The following is a 24,650-nucleotide window of genomic DNA, read 5'->3' on the forward strand; positions in this document are numbered from 1 at the left end:
ACTGTGCACAAATTGGCTGGCTCATTTCTCTTCATCACGACAGTGAGTACATTTCATCAACACTTCAATGGGTTTAAAACCCTTTGAGATGCCTGAGGTCATGAAAGCTGCTGCAGGGTGCCTGGAGTTTGCTTAAACAAAATGCCCCAGGTTGGAGGGGGGAAGTTGGAGGGGGGAGGTTGAAGGGGGGAGGTTGGAGGGGGGAGGTTGGAGGGGGGAGGTTGGAGGGGGGAGGTTGAAGGGGGGAGGTTGGAGGGGGGAGGTTGGAAGGGGGAGGTTGGAGGGGGGAGGTTGAAGGGGGGAGGTTGGAGGGGGGAAGTTGGAGGGGGGAGGTTGAAGGGGGGAGGTTGAAGGGGGGAGGTTGGAGGGGGGAGGTTGAAGGGGGGAGGTTGGAGGGGGGAGGTTGGAGAGGGGAGGTTGAAGGGGGGAGGTTGGAGGGGGGAGGTTGGAGGGGGGAGGTTGGAAGGGGGAGGTTGGAGGGGGGAGCAGGTTGGAGGTGGGAGGTTGAAGGGGGGAGGTTGGAGGGGGGAGGTTGAAGGGGGGAGGTTGGAGAGGGGAGGTTGAAGGGGGGAGGTTGGAGGGGGGAGGTTGAAGGGGGGAGGTTGGAGGGGGGAGGTTGAAGGGGGGAGGTTGGAGGGGGGAGGTTGGAGGGGGGAGCAGGTTGGAGGAGGGAGCACGTTGGAGGGGGAGGTTGCAGGGAGTGGGTTGGAGGGGGGAGGTTGGAGGGGGAGGTTGGAAGGGGGAGGTTGGAGGGGGAGCAGGTTGGAGGGGGGAAGTTGGAGGGGGGAGGTTGGAGGGGGGAGCAGGTTGGAGGGGGGAGGTTGGAGGGGGGAGGTTGGAGTAGGGAGCAGGTTGGAGGGCGAGGTTGGAGGGGGGTGATTGGAGGGGGAGGTTGGAGGGGGGAGGTTAGAGGGGGGAGGTTGGAGGGGGGAGGTTGGAGGGAGAGATTGGAGGGGGGAGCAGGTTGGAGGGGGGAGGTTGGAGGGGGGAGGTTGGAGGGGGGAGGTTGGAGGGGGGAGGTTGGAGGGGGGAGCAGTGCTCAGAGCTTGAGGTAACCTGAATATCAGCTGAAGTGATTCACCAGGAGCAACAATTCACCTCCTGTGACCTTATGCAGTGAGAGGAAGCATCTGGGGCAACAGAATACTCATTGTGGGGTCTCGGTGGGTCAGCCGGAGGTCCATTCGCTTTGGCAGGGCTGAACAATCCCGGCAGTGGGCAGGGCTGGAAAATCCCATCCCACGTTTCCAGGAGATTGAAAGGAAGGATTTTCAGCATTAAGGTATTGCCAAACTGTACCTATATGGGAATGTGAGGTGCAAGGATTGTCCAGGAGAACATTAGAAGAGATGATTGTGGAGGGCTTCAGCGATGGATGGGGGGCAAGATTGGAGTCGAGTGATATTATGGAGGGTAAAAAAAAAGAGAGAGGAAGAGGCAGTGCCTTCAGGAGTGCACCAGACCTGCGAGGGACACTCTTCTGAAAGTAGATTTTAAAGAAAAAGCAGCTGATTGGTGAGTAAATCCTGGGAGCAGACTCGGAGGGAGGAGCACCGGAGCGGTGAGCATAAATCTAGTTTACCTCAGGGATTCACAGCCTTGTCTCCAGGGAGCAGACTCGGAGGGAGGAGCACCAGAGCGGTGACCTCGGGACACAGTAACTGAAGCCAAAACTGAAAAAGTGACATCACAGGAAAGCTGTGACCTGATTGGTTGGTAGGAAATCTGCACCAAATTTGAAAAAAAAACACTGCAAAGCTAATTAATAAATTAATTATCTAAGTCGAGATGGATGGGCAGGTGATGTGCTGTAGCTGTATGATGTGGGAGCTGGAAGATCCCATTGCGAGCCGCAGTGACCACATCTGTAGCAAGTGTTGGTTGCTGGAGGAACTCCGGCTCAGAATTGATGAGCTGGAGTCCGAGCTCCGGACGCTGCGGCATATCCGGGAGGGGGAGAGTTACCTGGACGCTTTGTTTCAGGAGGCGGTCACACCCAGTAGATTAAGTACCTCAAGTTCGGTCAGTGGTCAGGGTCAGCAGGGCATGACTGCAAGTGAGGCAGGTAGAGGGATCCTGTGTTCAGGAACAGAGGAGCCTCAGCTCTTGACCTTGTCCAACAGGTACGAGGTACTTTCTCCCTGTGTGGATGAGGAACAGGGCTGTAGGGAGGATGAGCCAGCTGACCACGGCACCGTGGCACAGGAGGCCATTCAAGAGGGGGGAGCAAAAAGACAAGTGGTAGTTGTAGGGGATTCTATGATTAGGGGAATTGATAGCATCCTTTGTAAGCAGGATCGAGTCCCACATGGTATGTTGCCTGCCCGGTGCCAGGGTGAGGGACATCTCTGACCGGCTTGAAAGCATATTGGAGAGGGAGGGGGAGGATCCAGTTGTTGTGGTCCACGTCGGGACAAATAACATAGGTAAGACTAGGAAAGAGGACCTGTTTGGGGATTATCAGGAACTAGGAACTAAATTAAAGAACAGGTCCTCAAGGGTTATAATCTCCGGATTACTACCTGAGCCACGTGCAAATTGGCATTGGGACGTGAGAATAAGGGAAGTAAACATGTGGCTAAAGGAGTGGTGCGGGAAAGAGGGGTTCCATTTCGTGGGGCACTGGCATCAGTATTGGAACAGGAGGGATCCGTACCGTTGGGACGGTCTCCACTTGAACCGATCTGGGACCAATGTTCTAGCGAAAAGGGTAAATAGGGTGGTCAACAGGACTTTAAACTAGAAAGTGGGGGGGGAGGGAAGGGTAAAACTCCAAGAAGTATGGCTAATGGGAAACAAAGCAGCAGGTTAGCGTGTGGGGGGTGGATTCAACTTCATGGAAAATTATGAAAAAACTGAAAAGGAGAGCCCAGGAGAGGCTATTAAAGTCCCCAGAACACAAAATAGGACAGAGTGTTTGGAAAGGGCTAGGAATCTAACTTCAAGCACATTAGGTAAAGGGACGACAATGAGAAAGGGGACGGGAAATACAGGACTGAAGGTGTTGTATCTGAATGCGCGCAGTATACGAAATAAGGTAAATGAGCTTGTGGCGCAGATTGAAATTGGCAGGTATGATGTGGTGGGCATCACAGAGACATGGCTGCAAAGGGATCAGGACTGGGAGCTAAATATCCAAGGATATACATCCTATCGAAAAGATAGGCAGGTTGGCAGAGGGGGTGGGGTTGCTTTGTTAGTAAGAAATGAAATTAAATCGATAGCAAGAAATGACGTAGGGTCAGATGATGTAGAATCTGTGTGGGTAGAGTTGAGGAACCGCAAAGGTGAAAAAACCATAATGGGAGTTATGTACAGGCCTCCGAACAGTAGTCAGCATGTGGGGCACAAGATACACCAGGAGATAGAAAAGGCGTGTAAGAAAGGCAAGGTTACAGTGATCATGGGGGATTTCAATATGCAGGTAGACTGGGAAAATCAGGTTGGTAGTGGATCCCAAGAAAAGGAATTTGTGGAATGTCTACGAGATGGCTTTTTGGAGCAGCTTGTGGTGGAGCCCACTAGGGAACAGGCAATTCTAGATTTAGTGATGTGTAATGAGGCAGATTTGATAAGGGAGCTTAAGGTGAAGGAACCCTTAGGAGGAAGTGACCATAATATGATAGAATTTACCCTGTAATTTGAGAGGAAAAAGCTGGAATCAGATGTAACGGTATTACAGTTGAATAAAAGCAACTACAGAGGCATGAGGGAGGAGCTGGCCAGAATTGACTGGGAGATGAGCCTAGCAGGAAAGACAGTGGAACAGCAATGGCAGGAGTTTCTGGGAGTAATTTGGGAGACCCAGCAAAAATTCATCCCTAGGAAGAAGAAGCATACTAAAGGGAGAACGCATGGTTGACAAGGGAAGTCAGGGACAGCATAAAAGCTAAAGAGAAAGCATACAATGCGGCGAAGAGCAGTGGGAAACCAGAGGATTGGGAAGCCTACAAAGACCAACAGAGGACAACTAAAAAAGAAATAAGGAGGGAGAAGATTAAATATGAGGGTAAACTAGCCAGTAATATAAAAGAAGATTGCAAGAGTTATTTTAGATATATAAAGGGTAAGAGAGAGGCAAAAGTGGACATTGGGCGCTGGAAAATGACGCTGGAGAAGTAGTAGTGGGGAACAAAGAAATGGCGGAGGAACTGAATAGGTACTTTGCATCAGTCTTCACAGTGGAAGACACGAGTAACATCCCCAAAGTTCAAGAGAGTCGGGGGGCAGAGGTGAGTTTGGTGGCCATTACCAAGGAGAAGGTGCTAGGAAAACTGAAAGGTCTGAAGGTGGATATATCACCTGGACTAGATGGATTACACCCCAGAGTTCTGAAGGAGATAGCCGAAGAGATAGTGGAGGCGTTAGTGGTGATCTTTCAGGAATCACTCGAGTCAGGGAGGGTCCCAGAGGACTGGAAAATCGCTAATTTAACCCCCCTGTTTAAGAAGGGAGTGAGGCAAAAGACGGGAAATTACAGGCCGATTAGCCTGACCTCGGTCGTTGGTAAGATTTTAGAGTCCATTATTAAGGATGAGATTTCAGAATACTTGGAAGTGCATAGTAAAATAGGGCAAAGTCAGCATGGTTTCATCAAGGGGAGGTCATGCCTGACAAATCTGTTAGAATTCTTTGAGGAGGTAACAAGTAGGTTAGACAAAGGAGAGCCAATGGATGTTATCTACTTGGACTTCCAGAAGGCCTTTGACAAGGTGACGCACAGGAGGCTGCTCAGTAAGATAAGAGCCCATGGAGTTAGAGGCAAGGTGCTAGCATGGATAGAAGATTGGCTGTCTGGCAGGAGGCAGAGAGTGGGGATAAGGGGGTCCTTCTCAGGATGGCGGCCGGTGACTAGTGGAATTCCGCAGGGCTCAGTTTTGGGACCACAACTTTTCACTTTATACATTAATGATCTAGATGAAGGAACTGAGGGCATCCTGGCTAAGTTTGCAGATGATACAAAGATAGGTGGAGGGACAGGTAGTATTGAGGAGGCGGGGAGGTTGCAGAAGGATTTGGATAGGTTAGGAGAATGGGCAAAGAAGTGGCAGATGGAATACAACGTGGGGAAGTGTGAGGTCATGCACTTTGGTAGGAAGAATAGAGGCATAGACTATTTTCTAAATGGGGAGAGAATTCAGAAATCTGGAGTGCAAAGGGACTTGGGAGTCCTAGTCCAGGATTCTCTTAAGGTTAACTTGCAGGTTGAGTCAGTAGTTAGGAAGGCAAATGCAATGTTGGCATTTATTTCGATAGGACTAGAATATAAAAGCAGGGATGTGTTGCTGAGGCTTTATAAGGCTCTGGTCAGACCACATTTAGAATATTGTGAGCAATTTTGGGCCCTGTATCTCAGGAAGGATGTGCTGGCCCTGGAGAGGGTCCAGAGGAGGTTCACGAGAATGATCCCAGGAATGAAAGGCTTAACATATGAGGAACGTTTGAGGGCTCTGGATCTATACTCGATGGAGTTTAGAAGGATGAGGGGGGATCTGATCGAAACTTACAGAATATTGAAAGGCCTGGATAGAGTGGACGTGGGGAAGATGTTTCCATTAGTAGGAGAGACTAGGACCTGAGGGCACAGCCTCAGAGTAAAGGGAAGACCTTTTAGAACAGAGATGAGGAGAAACTTCTTTAGCTAGAGAGTGGTGAATCTATGGAATTCATTGCCACAGAAGGCTGTGGAGGCCAGGTCATTGAGTGTATTTAAGACTGAGATAGATAGGTTCTTGATTGGTAAGGGGATCAAAGGTTATGGGGGGAAGGTGGGAGAATGGGGTTGAGAAACTTATCAGCCATGATTGAATGGCGGAGCAGACTTGATGGGCCGAATGGCCTAATTTCTGCTCCTATGTCTTATGCTCTTATGCTTATAAACAGGTGATCTTGGTGATGTGGAGGTTATGAGGCTGGAAACTCAGCTCAGGGTGAATGAGGATGCCTGGGTTGTGAATTGTCTGGTTGAGGCCCAGACAGTGACCATGAAGAGAAGGCGCTGGGAAATGATGAAATTCCTGCTTGGAACGGGAGCCGTGCAGATGTAGAACTGGAAACCAATTGGGATTTAACTGCAACAGTCCCTCTGATCAAGACCCCTGGGCACTTTCACTGTCCCCAGGCCCACAAGGAGCTGAGGGGCGGAGGGTGCTGACAACCCCTCTCTCCCCCTCACTCCTTCCGGAGAAATCAGAAGCAAATAAATCAGAACACATTACCCTCCACACTAATCCTGCTCGCCTTAAACTGACAGTGTCCACCAATTATCCAGCAGATAAGTGGCAGCTGTCAGAAACCAAACCATCAGCCAACGCTGTGTTATCCGCAACCAGTTTACACAGGAGGTGTCAAAATACATCTTTGTCATCCAGCCTTAAAGAAAGCCCTTTTGTAAGATCAAACAGTGCTGGTAACGCGGTTAAACACTATCAGAGAAAAAATGGTACCTTGTCAATTCCTGTTAGACATCCCCACTCGACAGAGGTAATCTCGAAAGCAGGTGTGTCTGTGTGGAAATGACTGACCTTCTCATAGAGAAACAAAAAGCCTCCTGCCCCCTGGGGAGATTCACAAGCTTCACCCAACGCCCCCCCTCCCCCCCCCACCCCCCCCACCGGCAGCCCCAAAACCACCCCCCACCCCCGCCCCCCCCACACACACCTCCCCATGTATCAATTCTTTCCAGCTGGATCATCCACTGAAATAAAACCAAAATACTGTAGCTGCTGGACATCTGAAATAGAAATAAAAACAGAAAGTGCTGGAAATATATCGCCGTTCCTTCACTGTCGCTGGGTCAAATTCCTGGAACTCCCTCCCTAACAGCACTGTGGGTGTACCTACACCACATGGACTGCAGCGGCTCAAGAAGGCAGCTCACCACCACCTTCTCAAGGGGCAATTGGGGATGGGCAATAAATGCTGGGCCCAGCCAGCGACACCCACACCCTGTAAGTGAATCATTTTAAAGAAACAGGGATTGGGATTTCCCGGTCCCGCCTGCAGCAGGAATCGTCGCGGGTGAGATGGAAAATTTGACGGACGAGTAAAAGGTCCGTTGGCTTCAGGTGGGAATTTCAGGTGGGAAGTTCCCCTCCAAGTCACCCACCATCCTGACTTGGAAATATATCGCCGTTCTTTCACTGTCACTGGGTCAAAATCCTGGAACTCCCTTCCTAACAGCACTGTGGGTGTACCTACACCACATGGACTGCAGCAGTTCAAGAATGCAGCTCACCACCACCTTCTCAAGGGCAATTAGGGATGGGCAATAAATGCTGGCCCAGCCAGCGACACCCACACCCCATGAATGAATTTTTAAAAATTTGACAGTGAGACCAGTCATGGATTGGAACATCAGTTAAATGGACAAGCCTTTTCCAGAGAGTGAGTTCAAGGGGTCTGAGAAAGAGTTAGTTGGTCCCAGCTCCACTGACCTCTGCAACCCCTGTACCCACTGCAACCATACCCATCGTACCCATACCCATCACATCCATACCCACTGTGCCCATACCCACTTTGCCCATACCCACTGCATCCATACCCACTGCATCCATACGCACTGTATCCATATCCACCATACCCATAGCTACCGCATCCATACCCACCATACCCATAATTACTGCATCCATACTCACTGTACCCATACCCATCGTACCCATACCCATCGTACCCATACCCACCGCATCCATACCCATTGTACCCATACCCAATGCGTCCATACCCACCATACCCATACCCACTGTGTCCATACGCACAATACCCATACCCATGGCATCCATACCCACCGTACCCATACCCACTGCATCCATACACATTGTACCCATACCCACCACATCGATACCCACCGTACCCATACCCATCGCATCCATACCCACCGCATCCATACCTGCTGTACCCATACCCACCGTGTCCATACCCACCATACCCATACCACCATACCCATCGCATCCATACCCACCGCATCCATACCCGCCATACCCATACCCTCTGCATCCATACCCACCATACCCATACCCACAATACCCATACCCACCGTACCCATACCCACCATACCCATACCCACCATGTCCATACCCACTGTACCCATATCCACCACATCCATACCCACCATTTCCCCATAATGACTGTACCCATACCCACTGTGCCCCCATACTGACTGCACCCCCATACTGACCGTACCCATACCCACTGTGCCCCCATACTGACCGCACCCCCATACTGACTGTACCCATACCCACTGTGCCCCCATATTGACTGCACCCCCATACTGACCGTGCCCATATCCACTGTACCTCCATACTGACCACACCCCTATACCCACTGTATCCCCATTCCCACTGTACCCGCAAACTCACTGCACCTCTATACCCACTGCACCCATAATCACTGTACCCCCATACCCATCTCAGTCCCATACCCACTGCACCCATACCCACTCTACCTCCAGCTGTGCTGCATCCCCATACCCATCCCCTGCCTACAGCCCTTGGTTCCCTCTCCTGCATTGTTGGAGACATCATAAAATTAAAGAGTTCTGGAGGTGGCCATTCGACCCATCATGCATGTACTGGCTCTTTAAAAGAGCTATCCAATGAGTCCTACTACCCCTGCTCTTTCCCCATTACCCTGTAAATTTTCCTTCACAAGTATTTATCTAATTTATCTAAAATTCCTATTGAATCTCCTCCCATTGCCCTTTCAGGCAGCGTGTTCCAGATCACAACAGACAGAAAAAAAATTCTCCTCACTTCCTCCCTGGTTCTTTTGTCAATTATCTTAAATCCGTCTCCTCTCGTTACTGACTCTCCTTCCAGTGGGCACAGTTGTGCCTTAATATTAAAAACTTCCTCCTGATATAATACAGGGGGCCCAGGAGGAAAGCAAATAAAAATAGAGGCAATACTCATGGAAAAAGGAAAACCAACGCCTTTTTGTTTTAATCATTACTGATTTCTGAGCACATGATCTGTTTCGACTTGATAAGTGCTGCCTTCTTATGTTGAGATCAAAATGTCTATAATCTGGATATTGATGCGTCTAACTGGTAAATCCTCATCTCATTTAATCAACTAGTCTGAGGTTAAAGTGCATCAGAAACAGCAAATATCCTTTGAAGGAAATAGATTCAGAAAGTTGAAGAAGGGGTCAGGGGCTTGGTTTTTTTCCCCCTTTATTCTTTCACGGGGTGAGGACATCACTTGTTGCCCATCCCTAACTGCCCTTGAACTGAGTGGCTTGCTTGGCCATTTAAGGGGGCAGTCAAGAGTCAACCACATTGCTGTGGGTCTGGAGTCACATGTAGGCCAGACCAGGTAAGGAAGGAAGATTTCCTTCCCTAAAGGACGTTAGTGAATCAGATGGGTTTTTACAAGAATCGATGATAGTTCCATGGTCATTACTGAGGCTGGCTTTTCAATTCCAGATTTTATTAAGTGAATTTAAATCCCACCAGCTGCTGTGGTGGAATTTGAGCCCATATACCCAGAGTGTTAGCCTGGGCCCCTGGATTACTAGGGCAGACATGACCACTAAACCACCATCTCACCTTTGACAGAGTCACACACCCTCAGCGCTGGGAATGTGATGGTAGGGACAGTAACACCTTCAACAACAACTTGCATTTAAGTAGATAGCACCTTTAATATAGATTTGGCCCTTTAACACAGCTCATAATAGGAGTGAATGAGAGGAAATTGGGTCCATTGGGACTGTCCGAAATGGGAGTGAATGGGAAGGGGTTGGGTGCACTGGGACTGGCCAGAGCAGGAATATGATACTTCTGTCTGACCAGTGGATAGAATGGTGAGCTGTCCTTGATTAATAAGCCGCAGGGAGTGTAGCAAAGCAGTATATACTAACAGGCAGAGTTATTGGAAATCTCAAGGGTGACTCTTGCATGAAGCTGAGTTGGCGGTTCTCCAATAAACTCCATTGATATGCAAATATGTGAGCCTGGATCATTCCCAGAGTTTGTTTGCACCCTTTAATGGGACAATATTTTACTCATAAATGCAGGCAAAGACTTAGCGATGTTTCACCACCAATTATTCATTCCTTAGTCATGGTTCAGTAAATCTTCAAAGCTTTAGGAAATGTGGGATGTTCAGAAGGCTGAAGCTTGTGCTTACTGAGTGCTTAATTGGTTCCCTGTTGATTTTCAGAATGGAGACCAGTTATTAGGTAAATGTCAATCTATTTATCAGAACATGTCAGATGTTTAAAGGTTGTCTTGACATCAATGTTCAACCACTTTAGACCGTATTGGGTGATAATACATGACTATTGACTGCAGACATGGCCTCTGTCTATAGAGCAGCAGTGAATGTGTGAGCCTCAAGCCAGAGTTCCAGGAACATTTGAGGTCACTTTCAATTCATTTTTCAGGTGCTCCTGTTCCATCAAGCACTAGTTCCTTTACTGACAAACCTTTTCCCAATCTCCCAGTTTTGTGAGCATGCTCAGGAGTTAATTCAACCTCCAATTCGCCCTCCTCCCTCCCTCCCTCTTTATCTACAGTAAGCTCTGGATTCTCTCCACCTCTCTCGCCTCCTTTAAGACATTCCATGAAATCTACCCTCGTTGACCAAGCTTTTGATCACTTGCCCCAATATCTCCTAAGTTGGCACTGCAGCAAATTTTGTTTGATAATGTTCCTGTGGTTCGCATTGTGATGTCTCATTGTGTTATGTAAATCCAGGTTGTTGCTGGTGCTGGTGCCGTGTGTTGTTGATCTATATTCACCAACTCTCCATATTGGGATAGCTGAGATCAGGACCTCGGTGTGGGAGGGAACTCAGGTCCTATTTTATTGTGAAAAGAGACATGCTGTTGAAGCTTTTCATATTGTACTCATCAGGACAGATTTGCGAGAATACCAAATCTCAAAGGAAAAAACAATTTATACCGCATGAGAAGAGGATGCTGATTGGTTTCCAAGCGGGCTCTGTTTGGTCAGGGTGTTGCCCTGGAGAAGGGAATTATGCCCAAGTTTTTGTTTAAATTCAAACCAGGCAAGTTGACTCTGATTAAGCCGCATTATATTCATGTGCAAGGCCCTGTCCTCTGTAAACAAAAAGAGTGTGTCCGGAAATTGACCCTTTTTCAAGCAAACAAGAAGTTGGGGACAACGTTTCCCTGGGGCCTTCCCCATGGCAACACCCCGATCAACAGAATCCACTTCAAACGAATCAGCATCCTTTTATCATGCAGTATAAATTGTTGTTTTGTTTGCTTCGACAGTATTGTCTCTTTTTACAGCAATATTCAAGTTCTGTACTACCAAGTGACTACATCTTGTTTTCTTTACCAGTTATTCATTCATGGGATGTGGGTGTCACTGGCTGGGCCAGCATTTATTGCCCATCCCTAGTTGCCCTTGAGACGGTGGTGGTGAGCTGCCTTCTTGAACCGCTGCAGTCCATGTGGTGTAGGTACATCCACCGTGCTGTTAGGAAGGGAGTTCCAGGATTTTGACCCAGTGACAGTGAAGGAACAGCGATATATTTCCAAGTGACCTAAAAGAGGTCTTCAAAATGATGAGAGGTTTTGATAGAGTGGATGCAGACAGAATGTTTCCTCTTGTGGGGAAGAACATAACTAGGGGCCATCAATATAAGATAGTCACCTAGAAATCCAATACGGAATTCAGGAGAAACTTCTTTACCCACAGAGTGGTGAGAATGTGGAATTCACTACCACAGGGAGTGACTGAAGGAATAGTATAGATACATTTAAGGGGAAGCTAAACAAGCATATGGGGGAGAAGAGAATAAAGGGTTACAATGATAGATTTAGATGAAGAAAGATGGGAGGAGACTCGAGTAGAGCAGGAGCTCTGGTATGGACGGGTTGGGCCAAATGGCCTGTTCCTGTGCTGTATAACCTATGCAATCCTCTGTAAAGTCAGGATGGTGTGTGACCTAGAGGGAAACTTGTAGGTGGTGGTGTTCCCATATGTCCCCCCTGCCCTTGCCTTTCTGGCTGGTGGAGGTGGTGGGTCTGGAAGGTGTTGTCGAAGGAGCCTTGGCACAAAATGTACTGCCTGACTGAGGCTGCATGGGGAGAATGGTCAGGTCGTGGGCAGGCAGCCGTTACTCATGGAGAGGAAGGACAGTTAGAGCCAGCGAGGAGCAGGGGGAAGAGAGGAGCTAACTCGTAGCAGCTTCTTATCACATCAACTGAATTTTGATTCTTTTCAGTCTTTAAGATGTGGTTACACAATCCAAATGAACCTCCTCTCAAGAGCCTGGATAAATTAGCTTTCAAAAACAATATATGCCACTAAAATCATGCAGCAAACATCATAAAGGGATGAAGGGGATTCATTATAGAACACATTGTTATTATTTGTTAAAAGGGTAATTCCCTACAGCAATATCAAAAAAACACAATTAAAAATCAGGAACATTGGCATTCGCTGTTTAATATTTAGTGCGGTAAATATTTTAAAAGTTGTTCAGAAAGTTTTATGGATATTCAATGGTTCCATTTATATGCAGCCATCCGGGGGCCATACTATCAGGCAGGTAGTCATAGCAACTGAGCTAAATGGGAACCTCATTGTCAGAGACCCTGTTAAAGAGAGGAGACCATAAATTGGAAGATGTTAAGCAAGTGCCCGAGCCTCCAGTGTGTCAGAATGCAGAGTAAGAGAAATGAGCGTCTGGGAGCAGCGTCTAAACCATCTCCAAGTTAGGGGCCCGAGCGCCTGTTTGAGGCCAACAGTGTAAGAACATTTAACCTGAACCAACTGAAGCTGGGCCTCCATCAGTCAGGACAAAGGGGTCTCCATGGGGCCGCAGCGAGGCTCCTGATGGGGGCATTGCCACTGACACTGATGCAGAAAAGTCAGAAAATCACTTGCTGAGTGTGGAGCTCGGAAGAGCAACAGGAGCAGCAGCAATCACCCCCACCCCATCACCCCCCCCTTCCCATCACCCCCTACCCATCACCCCCACCCATCACCCCCCCTTCCCATCACCCCCTCCCCATCACCCCCACCCCATCACCCCCCCCTTCCCATCACCCCCTACCCATCACCCCCACCCCATCACCCCCCCCTTCCCATCACTCCCTCCCCATCACCCCCTCCCCATCACCCCCACCCCATCACCCCCTCCCCATCACCCCCCCTTCCCATCACCCCCTACCCATCACCCCCACCCCATCACCCTCCCTTCCCATCACCCCACCCCATCACCCCCCCTTCCCATCACTCCCTCCCCATCACCCCCTCCCCATCACCCCCACCCCATCACCCCCCCTTCCCATCACCCCCTACCCATCACCCCCACCCCATCACCCTCCTTCCCATCACCCCCTCCCCATCACCCCCACCCCATCACCCCCTCCCCATCACCCCTCCCCATCACCCCTTCCCCATCACCCCTCCCCATCACCCTCTCCCCATCACCCCCTCCCCATCACCCCCTCCCCACCACCCCCCCCTCCCCATCACCCCCACCCCATCACCCCCACCCCACACCCCCCCCTCCACATCACCCCCTCCCCATCACCCCTCCCCATCACCCTCTCCCCATCACCCCCACCCCATCACCCCCTCCCCATCACCCCTCCCCATCACCCTCTCCCCATCACCCCCTCCCCATCACCCCCTCCCCACCACCCCCCCCTCCCCATCACCCCCACCCCATCACCCCCACCCCATCACCCCCCCCTCCACATCACCCCCTCCCCATCACCCCTCCCCATCACCCTCTCCCCATCACCCCCTCCCATCACTCCCTCCCCATCACCCCCCTTCACATCACCCCCTCCCCATCACCCCCACCCCATCACCCCCTCCCCATCACCCCTCCCCATCACCCTCTCCCCACCACCCCCCCCTCCCCATCACCCCCTCCCCATCACCCCCACCCCATTACCCCCACCCCATCACCCCCTCCCCATCACCCCCACCCCATCAACCGCCTTCCCATCACCCCCTCCCCATCATCCCCTCCCCATCACCCCCACCCCATCACTCCCCTCTCCCCATCACCCCCTCACCATCACCCCCACCCCATCACCCCCCCCTCCCCATCACCCCCTCCCCATCACCCCCTCCCCATCACCCCCACCCCATCATCCCCCCTCCCCATCACCCCCTCCCCATCAACACCCCCTCCCCATCACCCACTCCCCATCACCCCCTCCCCATCACTCCCTCTCCATCACCCACTCCCCATCACCCTCTCCCCATCAGCCCCCCTCCCCATCACCCCTCCCCATCACCCTCTCCCCATCACCCCCTCCCCCTCCCCTTCACCCCCTCCCCATCACCCCCTCCCCATCACCCTCTCCCCATCATCCCCCCTCCCCATCACCCCCCCCTCCCCATCACCCCCCCTCCCCATCACCCTCTCCCCATCACCCCCTCCCCATCACCCCCTCCCCATCACCCCCCCTCCCCATCACCCCCTCCCCATCACCCTCTCCCCATCATCACCCCTCCCCATCACCCCCTCCCCATCACCCTCTCCCCATCACCCCCTCCCCATCACCCCCTCCCCATCACCCTCTCCCCATCACCCCTCCCCATCACCCCATCCCCATCACCTGCCCTCCCCATCACCCCCTCCACATCACACCCACTCCCCATCACCCCCTCCACCCCATCACACCCCCTCCCTATCACCCCCTCTCCATCACCCCCTCCCCATCACCCGACCCCAATCACCCCCTCCCCATCACTCCCTCCCCATCACCCCCTCCCCATCACCCCCTCCCCATCACCCCCTCCCCATCACCCTCTCCCCATCACCCCCTCCCCATCACCCTCTCCCCATCACCCGCACCCAATCACCCTCTCCCCATCACCCTCTCCCCATCACCCGCACCCAATCACCGCCTCCCCATCACCCTCTCCCCATCACCCTCTCCCCATTACCCTCTCCCCATCACCCTCTCCCCATCACCCGCTCCCAATCACCCTCTCCCCATCACCCTCTCCCCATCACCCCCTCCCCATCACCCCCTCCCCATCACACCCTCCCCATCACCCTCTCCCCATCACCCTCTCCCCATCACCCGCACCCTATCACCCCCTCCCCATCACCCCCTCCCCATCACCCTCTCCCCATCACCCCCTCCCCATCACCCTCTCCCCATCACCCCCCCCCCCCAATGACTCCCTCCCCATCACCCTCTCCCCATCACCCTCTCCCCATCACCCCCTCCCCATCACCCCCTCCCCATCACCCCCTCCCCATCACCCCCTCCCCATCACCCTCTCCCCATCACCCCCTCCCCATCACCCTCTCCCCATCACCCCCCCCTCCCAATGACTCCCTCCCCATCACCTCCTCCCCATCACCCTCTCCCCATGACCCTCTCCCCATCACCCCCTCCCCATCACCCCCTCCCATCACCCTCTCCCCATCACCCCCTCCCCATCACCCTCTCCCCATCACCCCCTCCCCATCACCCTCTCCCCATCACCCTCTCCCCATCACCCCCTCCCCATCACCCCCTCCCCATCACCTTTTAAATCATCCAATCATTTCTTTGAGACTGTGGTCAGGCCCAGTATTGAGGCCCAAGCTGAACCATTCCAGCCCTGAGCTCACTCCCAGTGACCAGCTGGTGCTGTGAGGTTTGAGTGAAAACATTTCCAGGTGAGAATCTCATCGTCAGGGGCCCCTTTGAAGTGGGGGGGGGAGTCCCACAATCACGGAACATTTTTTAAAGTGAAGGCACTGATACTTCTCGTTAAAACCGCCCTTGTTCGCAAATGTTTTCAAGTGTCTCTGGAGGTTGCGGCAAGTTTAGTGGTAGAATGCGGAATCTCGGAGTCTCCTCTTGCACTCCTGTTTGTTGTGGTGAATGGCTGGTGCTTGTCAGAAAGATAGACTTCCCCACCGAGAATGGGAAAGTAACGCACTGGGTCATTATTTCGAGTGACGGTAACTGTGATACGTTTGTAATCAATTCCCAACTTGCACGTTGCTTTCTGCTAGAATCTTCTGGGTTAACTGATATCATTTAACTGACCAGTCAGCATATTAAACATGAAATGAGTTGCACAGTGCAGCTGTTAGGGTAATTAGCCATGACTGAAATGATGAGCAATTGGGTTTAGGAAAGGAAGCAAGTCCTCATGCCCCGATACTGTGTCTGACTGCACCTGGGCAGCCAGGTCAAAATGTACCGGCTAAAAGATTCTGTATGTCCATCCCCTCCCCCGAAAAGAGCACACGGTTAAAGGAAGAAAGATTTGCATTTCTGTAGTGTCTTTCACCACCACAGGATGTCCCAAAGCACTTTACAGCCAATGAAGTACTTTTCAAGTGGAGTCACAGTTGGAATATTGGAAATGTGGCACCCAATTTACTCACAGCAAGCTCCCATGAACAGCAGTGACATGAATGGCCAGATCATCCAGGGACAGGAGTTGGCCATTCCCCAGTGTTGAAGGATAAATATTGGCCAGGGAGACCTTATCAGCTCTTCTTCAAATAGTTATGGGATCTCTTACATCCACCTGAGATGGCAGATCAGACCTCAGTTTGAAGCCTTATCCAAAAGACAGCGCCTTCAGAAGTGTAGCAGTGGGAAGCCTATTACCGTCTATCCTCCTCTCTCCCTCCCCTTTCCATCCATTTTTCTGATGCTATTGGTATTTGTTATCCATGTCCTTGTACTCTCTGTCTCTCTCCTTTATTGTAGATATTCCAGTGCTGTCCTCACAGCCTTCCACTTTTCATAAACTTCAGCTCATCCAAAACTCTGCTGCCCGAGTCCTAACTCACACCAAGTCCGGTTCCCTGACAGCCCTTCCCACTCTCTGCCCGCTGACTGGCACTGGGAACCCCACCTGGCAAAACCTCGATATTAAAATTCTCATGCTTGTTTTCAGGTCCCACCATGGCCTTGCTGCTCCCTAACTCTGTAATCTCGTCCAGGTTTAAAGCAGACTCCGAGATCTCTGCGCTTCCCAATTCCGGCCAATCGAGCATCCCAGATTTCCATCACTCCACCGTGCCTTCAGCTGCCTGGGGCCTAAGCTCTGGAATTCGCTGCCTAAACCTCTCTAACATCCTCCTTTGCATTAAGTTTCTCCTGAAAATCTAACCCTGTTTCATCAAACATTTTCATCGCCCGATCTCATATACCCTTAGATGCTGCAGTGTCAAATTCTGTTGGATTGTCTCTCTGTCAAAGTTCATTGGGATGCTTTACCACATTAATGGTGCTATATAAATGTAGGCTCTTATGTTGTTGATGGATGCTGTATAAATGTAAGCTGTTGTTGACAGTTGCTAGCCGGTATTTTAAGTGTATTTCGTTCATGGTGCAGACTCTGTCTGATCCCTTGTTCAGTGATTGAGATTTGTGACGTTCCTTACCTTCCCTTACACTGCCAGTCTCCGAGCCCCCAGCAACTCACCTCCCCGGAAAAGGCCTGTCCGTTTAATAGATGCTCCGATCCGTGACTGTCCTCACTGCCAAAGTGTAACCGGATTTCCTCTAAGCGGTAACTGTAGGTCATCGGCCCGCCAGACACATTGACCAAATGCTCCTTGTCCAGTCGCAGGGAGACATGACGCCCAGTGTTGTACATCGTCCCACTCACCTGGTATTAAGCAGAAAGAAAGTGTCAGCCAGGCTGCAGCCTGAGGCAGAAATCATCACTTCACCAGGAATCTACCAGCTGTAGCCCAGGGTGGGTAAAACTCTCACCTCAGAGTCAGACCGTCATGGTTTAAGTCCCACTTCAGAAGCTCGAGTATGTGAAATTCAGATGGACACTCTCAGTGAAGTACTGAGGGGGTGCTGCACTGTCGGAGATGCCGTTCTTGGATCATCCACTAAATCAAGACCTGGCCTCTCAGGCGGATTTAGAAGATCCTATGGGACTATTTTGAAGAGCAGGGGATTTCTCCCCTGATGTCCCACTAATATTTAGCCCTCAACCAACATCACAAAAAACAGATTATCTGGTCATTATAACATTGCTGTTTGTGAGAGCTTGCTGTGTGCAAATTGGCTGCCACGTTTCCTACAGTGACTACATACACTTGTAAAATACTTCATTGGTTGTAAAGTGCTTTGGGATGTGAAAGGCGTTATATAAATGCAAGCCTTTCTTTCACTCACAGTGGGTTTCTCCCTTGCACTAATGATGCTGTAAAATCCCTTCTCCTAATCTCCCCCTGCCGGTTTTAAACTCTGCTGTGACTCCTGGACCTGGACCTGGGAGGTGGTGGCATCGTGCTGGGATTCCAGAGACCCAGGGTAATCCTCTGGGGACCCTGGTTCAAATCCCACCTATGGCAGATGGTGAAATTTGAATTCAATAAATAACTGGAATTAAAAGTCTAATGATGACTGTGAAACCATTGTTGATTGTTACAAAAACCCATCTGGTTCACTAATGTCACCAAAATCTCCCTCAAATACTCGGTTCAGTAAATTGCCAGGTAATCTGTTTTGAGTGATGTTGTTTGGGATACAAGTGTAATTGGCCGGGACACCGGGGTGAATGCCCGTGCTCTCCTTCAAAATAGTTTCCTGGGATCTTTTACATCCAACTTAGTATCTCATTGGAAAGACAGTGCCTCTGACAGCGCAGCACTCCTTCAACACCGACAGCCTGGATTATGTGCTGAAGCCCTGGAGTAGGACTTGAATCCACAACCTTCATGAAGGCAAGGAGGAGCAAGCTGACCCCTGACCTTTGGTTTACTTAACCGTGATTAGAATTAGTGGCTTCAAAATGGACACAGCTCCAACTTTGCAAGGCAATAACATGCGGCGTACAGACGTGGCTGCCCTTAAAGAAACGACTTGCCAGGAGCAATCCCAAAGGTGGTCCACTTGTAATACAAACCCCCACTTAAGATCCCACATTGAAATTGTGAACTTGGGAAACTGCTTAAAAGTGCAAACCATTAACCATTTGCCTTGAAGTCAATTTCAAAGTTGTTACTTAACGATGTGTCAAGCTCCCTGAGTTTTGTTGGGTAGAAAGTACTTGTCTTTACTCATCAGTTCACACACCATTAATGTGTACTGACTTCAGGAACAAACAGAAGTGAAAAACACTTTGTTATGACCCAGCTGCCTTTTCCATTTTACAGCTCCTGGACTCAAAGGGTTCAACAATTTCGTAACCTTGTCTCCGTTGCTCGGACAGCAGCTGTTCACATCGATTCTGCTTTTCCATTCACGCCTCCTCAATGCTCGTTTCTTACTTGTCAGATCACCGCCCTCCTTTGACCTTGCGCCATCGACCCTTTTATCAATCATCTCTCCTGGTTTTCGCCCTATCACACACCTTCCCTTTGGTTCTTTCCTGGCCCCCCCACCGCCTGTGTCCCGTGACATCTCCGGCTTTTCCCAGTCCCGGTGAAAAGTGGTTGACCTGAAACGTTTTCTCTCCCCACAGATGCTGCCTGGCCTGCTGAGGATTTCCAGCATCTGCAGTATTTTGTATATCTGTTATTCATGTTTGCTGAGGGGTGACTCTCTGAGCAAGCACTGCCTCTCACAACAAACACACCAAACAGATGCCATAAATCATCTTTTTAAAAAATTCTTTCGTGGGATGTGGGTGTCGCTGGCAAGGCCAGCATTTGTTGCCCATTCCTAATTGCCCTCGAACTGATTGATTTGCTCGGCCATTTCAGAGGGGCAGTTAAGAGTCAACCACATTGCTGTGGGTCTGGAGTCACATGTAGGCCAGACCAGGTAAGGACGGCAGATTTCCTTCCCTGAAGGACATTAGTGAACCAGATGGGTTTTTACAACAATCGATGAGAGTTTCATGGTCACCAATTCCAGATTTATTAATTGAATTTAAATTCCACCAGCTGCTATGTTGGGATTCGAACCCTTGTCCCCATCAGCCCCAACACCCCTCCCCCGGCCCCCTCCTCCCCACTCCCCCGAACATTAGTTTGGGCTCGAAGAAGGAAATGATGTACTGCAGAGGGAGGCTATTCAGTCCAATGTGCCTGTGCTGACTCTTTGCAAGAGTTACCCTTTAACCCAGTCATTTTTCCCACTTCCAGTATTTATCCAATATCATTTTTGAAAGTTATTATTGAATATGCCTCCACCAGCCTTTCAGGCAGTACCTTCCTGCGTAATATATTTCCCCCCTATCTCCCCTCTGGATTTTCTCTGCCAATTATCTTAACCTGTGTCCTCTGGATACTGACCCTCTTACCAGTGGAAACAGTTTCTTCCTATTTTTTTTATTCATTTACGGGATGTGGGTGTCACTGGCTGGGCCGGCATTTACTGCCCATCCCTAGTTGCCCTTGAGAAGGTGGTGATGAGCTGCCTTCTTGAGCCGCTGCAGTCCATGTGGTGTAGGTACACCCACAGTGCTGTTAGGGAGGGAGTTCCAGGATTTTGACCCAGCGACAATTAAGGAACGGTGATATATTTCCAAGTCAGGATGGTGAGTGACTTGGAAGAGAACTTCCAGGTGGTGGTGTTCCCATCTATCTGCTGCCCTTGTCCTTCGAGATGGTAGAGGTCATGGGTTTGGAAGGTGCTGTCTAAGGAGCCTTGGTGAATTCCTGCAGTGCATCTTGTAGATGGTACACACACTGCTGCTACTGTGCGTCGGTGGTGGAGGGAGTGAAAGTTTGTGGATGTGGTGACAATCAAGTGAACTGCTTTGTCCTGGATGCTGTTGAGCTTCTCGAGTGTTGTGGGAGTTGCACTCATCCAGGCAAGTGGGGAGTATTCCATCACACTCCTGACTTGTGCCTTGTAGATGGTGGACAGGCTTTGGGGAGTCAGGAGGTGAGTAACTCACCGCAGGATTCCCAGCCTCTGACCTGCTCTTGTAGCCACAGTATTTATATGGCTGGTCCAGTTCAGTTCCTTCATCTACTTTTATTAAATGCCCATGTGATTTTGAACATGTCTGTTAAGTCTCCTCTTAACCTTTGCTGCTCTAAAGAGAAAAATCCCAGAATCTCAGTCTCTCCACCTAATGATATTCCCTCCAGCTCGGTACTGCCTGTTAACTCTGCTCCACACCCTCGCCAAGGTCTTAACATCCGTCTTCAGATGTAGTGCCCAGAGTTGGGATTTCTGGGGCCCATTCTTGGAGCAGTTGAAACCTCTGTCCACACCCAACACTGACCCCCAGCACTGACCCCCAGCACTGACCCCCCAGCACAGACCCCCCAGCACTGACCCCCAGCACTGACCCCCCAGCACTGACCCCCATCACTGACCCTCAGCACTGACCCCCAGCACTGATCCCCAGCACTGACCCCCAGCACTGACCCCCAGGAGGCTCCGGACAACCACAGGGTCAAGGCCAGCGAAAGGTCCGCCTTCCGTTTTTGAACGGCAGCCTCTGGCACTGGTGTTGTTGAGGCTGGCATATGGGAAATAGATTAAGTATCAATACATTGTGGCATTTCTGATGGTGACAGAAGGATCTGGATTCCGGGTGTGGCTGGGTTTTGCCCCAGTTTCAGTCCACCGCCTACCCCCTGTGCTGCCAATGTCTTGGAAAACCAACTGGCTAACTCCAGAATGTCTGGAGGCAGGATTCCCTCCACCTAACCATGAGGGACGGCCTGGGAGGTAACCCAGACTATACCAAATATATATTCAATTTGAAGATGTATTGCTCCTCTTATAAATCAGCACAAACATCAACTTATTGTCGCCAGTGTCACATTAACCCACCACAAAGTACAATAAAGATTAACTGACACAAACAGCAAACTAATGACCCTTCAAACAACTGAGCATTTCATTACTGAATCAAATATCACATTGTTGGCAAAATGTAGAGCATGCTTTACTCTGTATCTAACCCCGTGCTGTACCTGTCCTGGGAGTGTTTGATGGGGACAGTGTAGAGGGAGCTTTACTCTGTATCTAACCCCATGCTGTACCTGTCCTGGGAGTGTTTGATGGGGACAGTGTAGAGGGAGCTTTACTCTGTATCTAACCCCGTGCTGTACCTGCCCTGGGAGTGTTTGATGGGGACAGTGTAGAGGGAGCTTTACTCTGTATCTAACCCCGTGCTGTACCTGCCCTGGGAGCGTTTGATGGGGACAGTGTAGAGGGAACTTTACTCTGTATCTAACCCCGTGCTGTACCTGTCCTGGGAGTGTTTGATGGGGACAGTGTAGAGGGAGCTTTACTCTGTATCTAACCCCGTGCTGTACCTGTCCTGGGAGTGTTTGATGGGGACAGTGTAGAGGGAGCTTTACTCTGTATCTAACCCCGTGCTGTACCTGTCCTGGGAGTGTTTGATGGGGACAGTGTAGAGGGAGCTTTACTCTGTATCTAACCCCGTGCTGTACCTGTCCTGGGAGTGTTTGATGGGGACAGTGTAGAGGGAGCTTTACTCTGTATCTAACCCCGTGCTGTACCTGTCCTGGGAGTGTTTGATGGGGACAGTGTAGAGGGAGCTTTACTCTGTATCTAACCCCGTGCTGTACCTGCCCTGGGAGTGTTTGATGGTGACAGTGTAGAGGGAGCTTTACTCTGTATCTAACCCCGTGCTGTACCTGTCCTGGGAGTGTTTGATGGTGACAGTGTAGAGGGAGCTTTACTCTGTATCTAACCCCGTGCTGTACCTGTCCTAGGAGTGTTTGATGGGGACAGTGTAGAGGGAGCTTTACTCTGTATCTAACCCCGTGCTGTACCTGTCCTGGGAGTGTTTGATGGGCACGGTGGATGGATAGCCTCCAATCCCAGTGGCCTCTCTTTTCCACTGGATGAGCTGAACATTTTCACATAAGAGAAAAAGATCAAACCAGATTCAAAAAAGCAAAATGAAAGGAAAGGATAATGTTTTGTTATAAGATGGATTGTTCCTGTCACTCACTGATTCAGTGAAATCATTCATTGACAGAAACAAGCTTGAATGCAGGGATATTGTGGAATTTTCCAGAATAAATACAGAAAGGGAATGTTCTGCAGCTCACTGCTGTTCTCTCAGATCAGACTGACTTCAAATCAAATTGTTTCCATTACTGAAAGGTCCAAAGCTTCAAGGTTTTACTCAGTGTGACTCTAAATATTTTATCGGGACTTTGAATAGTTTTCGCAGAATATAGAGACAAGAAGCGAATAATGGAATGAATGTGTGGGGGAAGACAGCTGGATGGAGGATTCGTGATTCTGACAGAGGGGAGTCACAATGAGATCGAGTCAGATCATCTTTAATAGCCTCCCCTCCGAAGTCTCTGTCTGATGTTGAACCAGCTTCTTCACGGCCTTGGTCCCTATTTAACCCCCAGCTGAGATTCTGACTTCCACAACCCTCCAAGCTACCTCTGCCCCTCCAATTCTGCCCCCTTAACCATTTCCAATTTTAATGGTTGCACTGTTGGCACCCATACCTTCAGCTGCCTGGTCCCAGAGTTGCCCCTGCACACCTCTCTGCCCCTTTTTAGACAATCATTAAAACCTACCTCCTCGGCCAAGATTTGGTTCACATGTCCTAATATCTTACGTGGTTTGGTGTCAAATTTTTGGTTAATAATGCTCCCATGAAGTAGCTGCCCCCTAATAAGAGGAGACTGTGGTGTGGTCATGATGTCACTGGGTTCATAATCTGGAGGTATGGGTTCAAATCCCACTGTAACAACTGGTGAAATTTAAATTCAATTCATTAATTAATCTGGAATTGAAAATGATGAAACCATTGTTCACCTACTTCACTCATGTTCTTTAGGGAAGGAAATCTGCCGTCCTTAACTGGTCTGGCCTACATGTGAATCTGGATCCACAGCAACGTGGTTGACTCTTAAGAGTGAAGGGATGGGGACCAAATGCTGGTCCTTGCCAACAACACCCATATCCCATGACAGAATTTTTTTTGCTGCATTAAGGGTGTTTGTAAATGCACTTGTTGTCACTCTCCTTGTTTCTTCACGTGGTCACTGTTAGAGGCCAAAGTATAACAGGGAGAAACAGAACCCTCTCAAACCTAATAATCTTAAACATCTCAATTAGATCACCTCTTAATCTTCTACACTGAATATACGTCCCCATCTCCAAAATCTCCTGATCCTGTCTCTCATGTTTTTATTCAGCTGCCCCTCAAATCGATCTCTGCTATTCACCTCGACCACTCCTTGTGGGAGTGAGTGCCACATTCTCCCCAATCTCTGGGTAAAGAGAATTCTCCTGAATTCCCCACTGGATTTATTAGTGACTGTCTTATGTAGATGGCCCTCTGGTTCTGGTCTCTTCCAGAATCGCAGGATTGTTACAGTGTAGGAGGAAGCCATGTGAACCCCCCCAATCAAACACTTGGATCATTTTTGAAGGCCTCTATGAGGTCACCCCTCAGCCTTCTCTTGTCCGGAAGAAAGGGCCCCAGGCTGTTCCCTTTCCAGACGGGTCGAATTTAGTCCTGGCACCACATTTTGTAAGCATTTTATTTTTCACCTAATGCAGCGTTTGTAAGAAGGAGACTGGGACTGCGCAATGGGCGAGAGAAGATGCCGGAAAAGAAAGAGAAAAATATTCTTCTTTCAAAGAATAAAGGCTTTTGTGATAGCTGCTTGGAGACCCTAATTAATCACAAGCCTGCCAGTGATTCGATTCCCCCATTTAATTGCTTTGATTGGCTTTCCTTTCTCATTAGCATTGAGAATAGCTTCAAATGAAACATGTTAATGAGTGAACAAAGTCTCTTTCCATCAGTCGCC

General features: G+C 50.0%; 1 protein-coding gene across 3 annotated transcripts in view; it reads right to left on the reverse strand.

Annotated features, from left to right (window-relative positions):
* LOC144699585 (carbonic anhydrase-related protein 10) overlaps positions 1-24,650 on the reverse strand; it is a 265,727-nt gene that overhangs the window by 39,495 nt on the left and 201,582 nt on the right. For 2 of the 3 annotated variants that reach the window (XM_078570623.1, XM_078570622.1), the window contains exon 4: positions 17,390-17,575. The exons of the other annotated variant lie outside the window; for it this stretch is intronic. In XM_078570623.1, the coding sequence (XP_078426749.1) occupies positions 17,390-17,575 (186 nt within the window). The remainder of the gene's footprint in view (positions 1-17,389; positions 17,576-24,650) is intronic. 3 annotated transcript variants of the gene reach the window in all.

Source organism: Cetorhinus maximus, chromosome 24 (genome assembly GCF_964194155.1).
Source record: "Cetorhinus maximus chromosome 24, sCetMax3.hap1.1, whole genome shotgun sequence".
Classification (NCBI taxonomy): domain Eukaryota; kingdom Metazoa; phylum Chordata; class Chondrichthyes; order Lamniformes; family Cetorhinidae; genus Cetorhinus; species Cetorhinus maximus.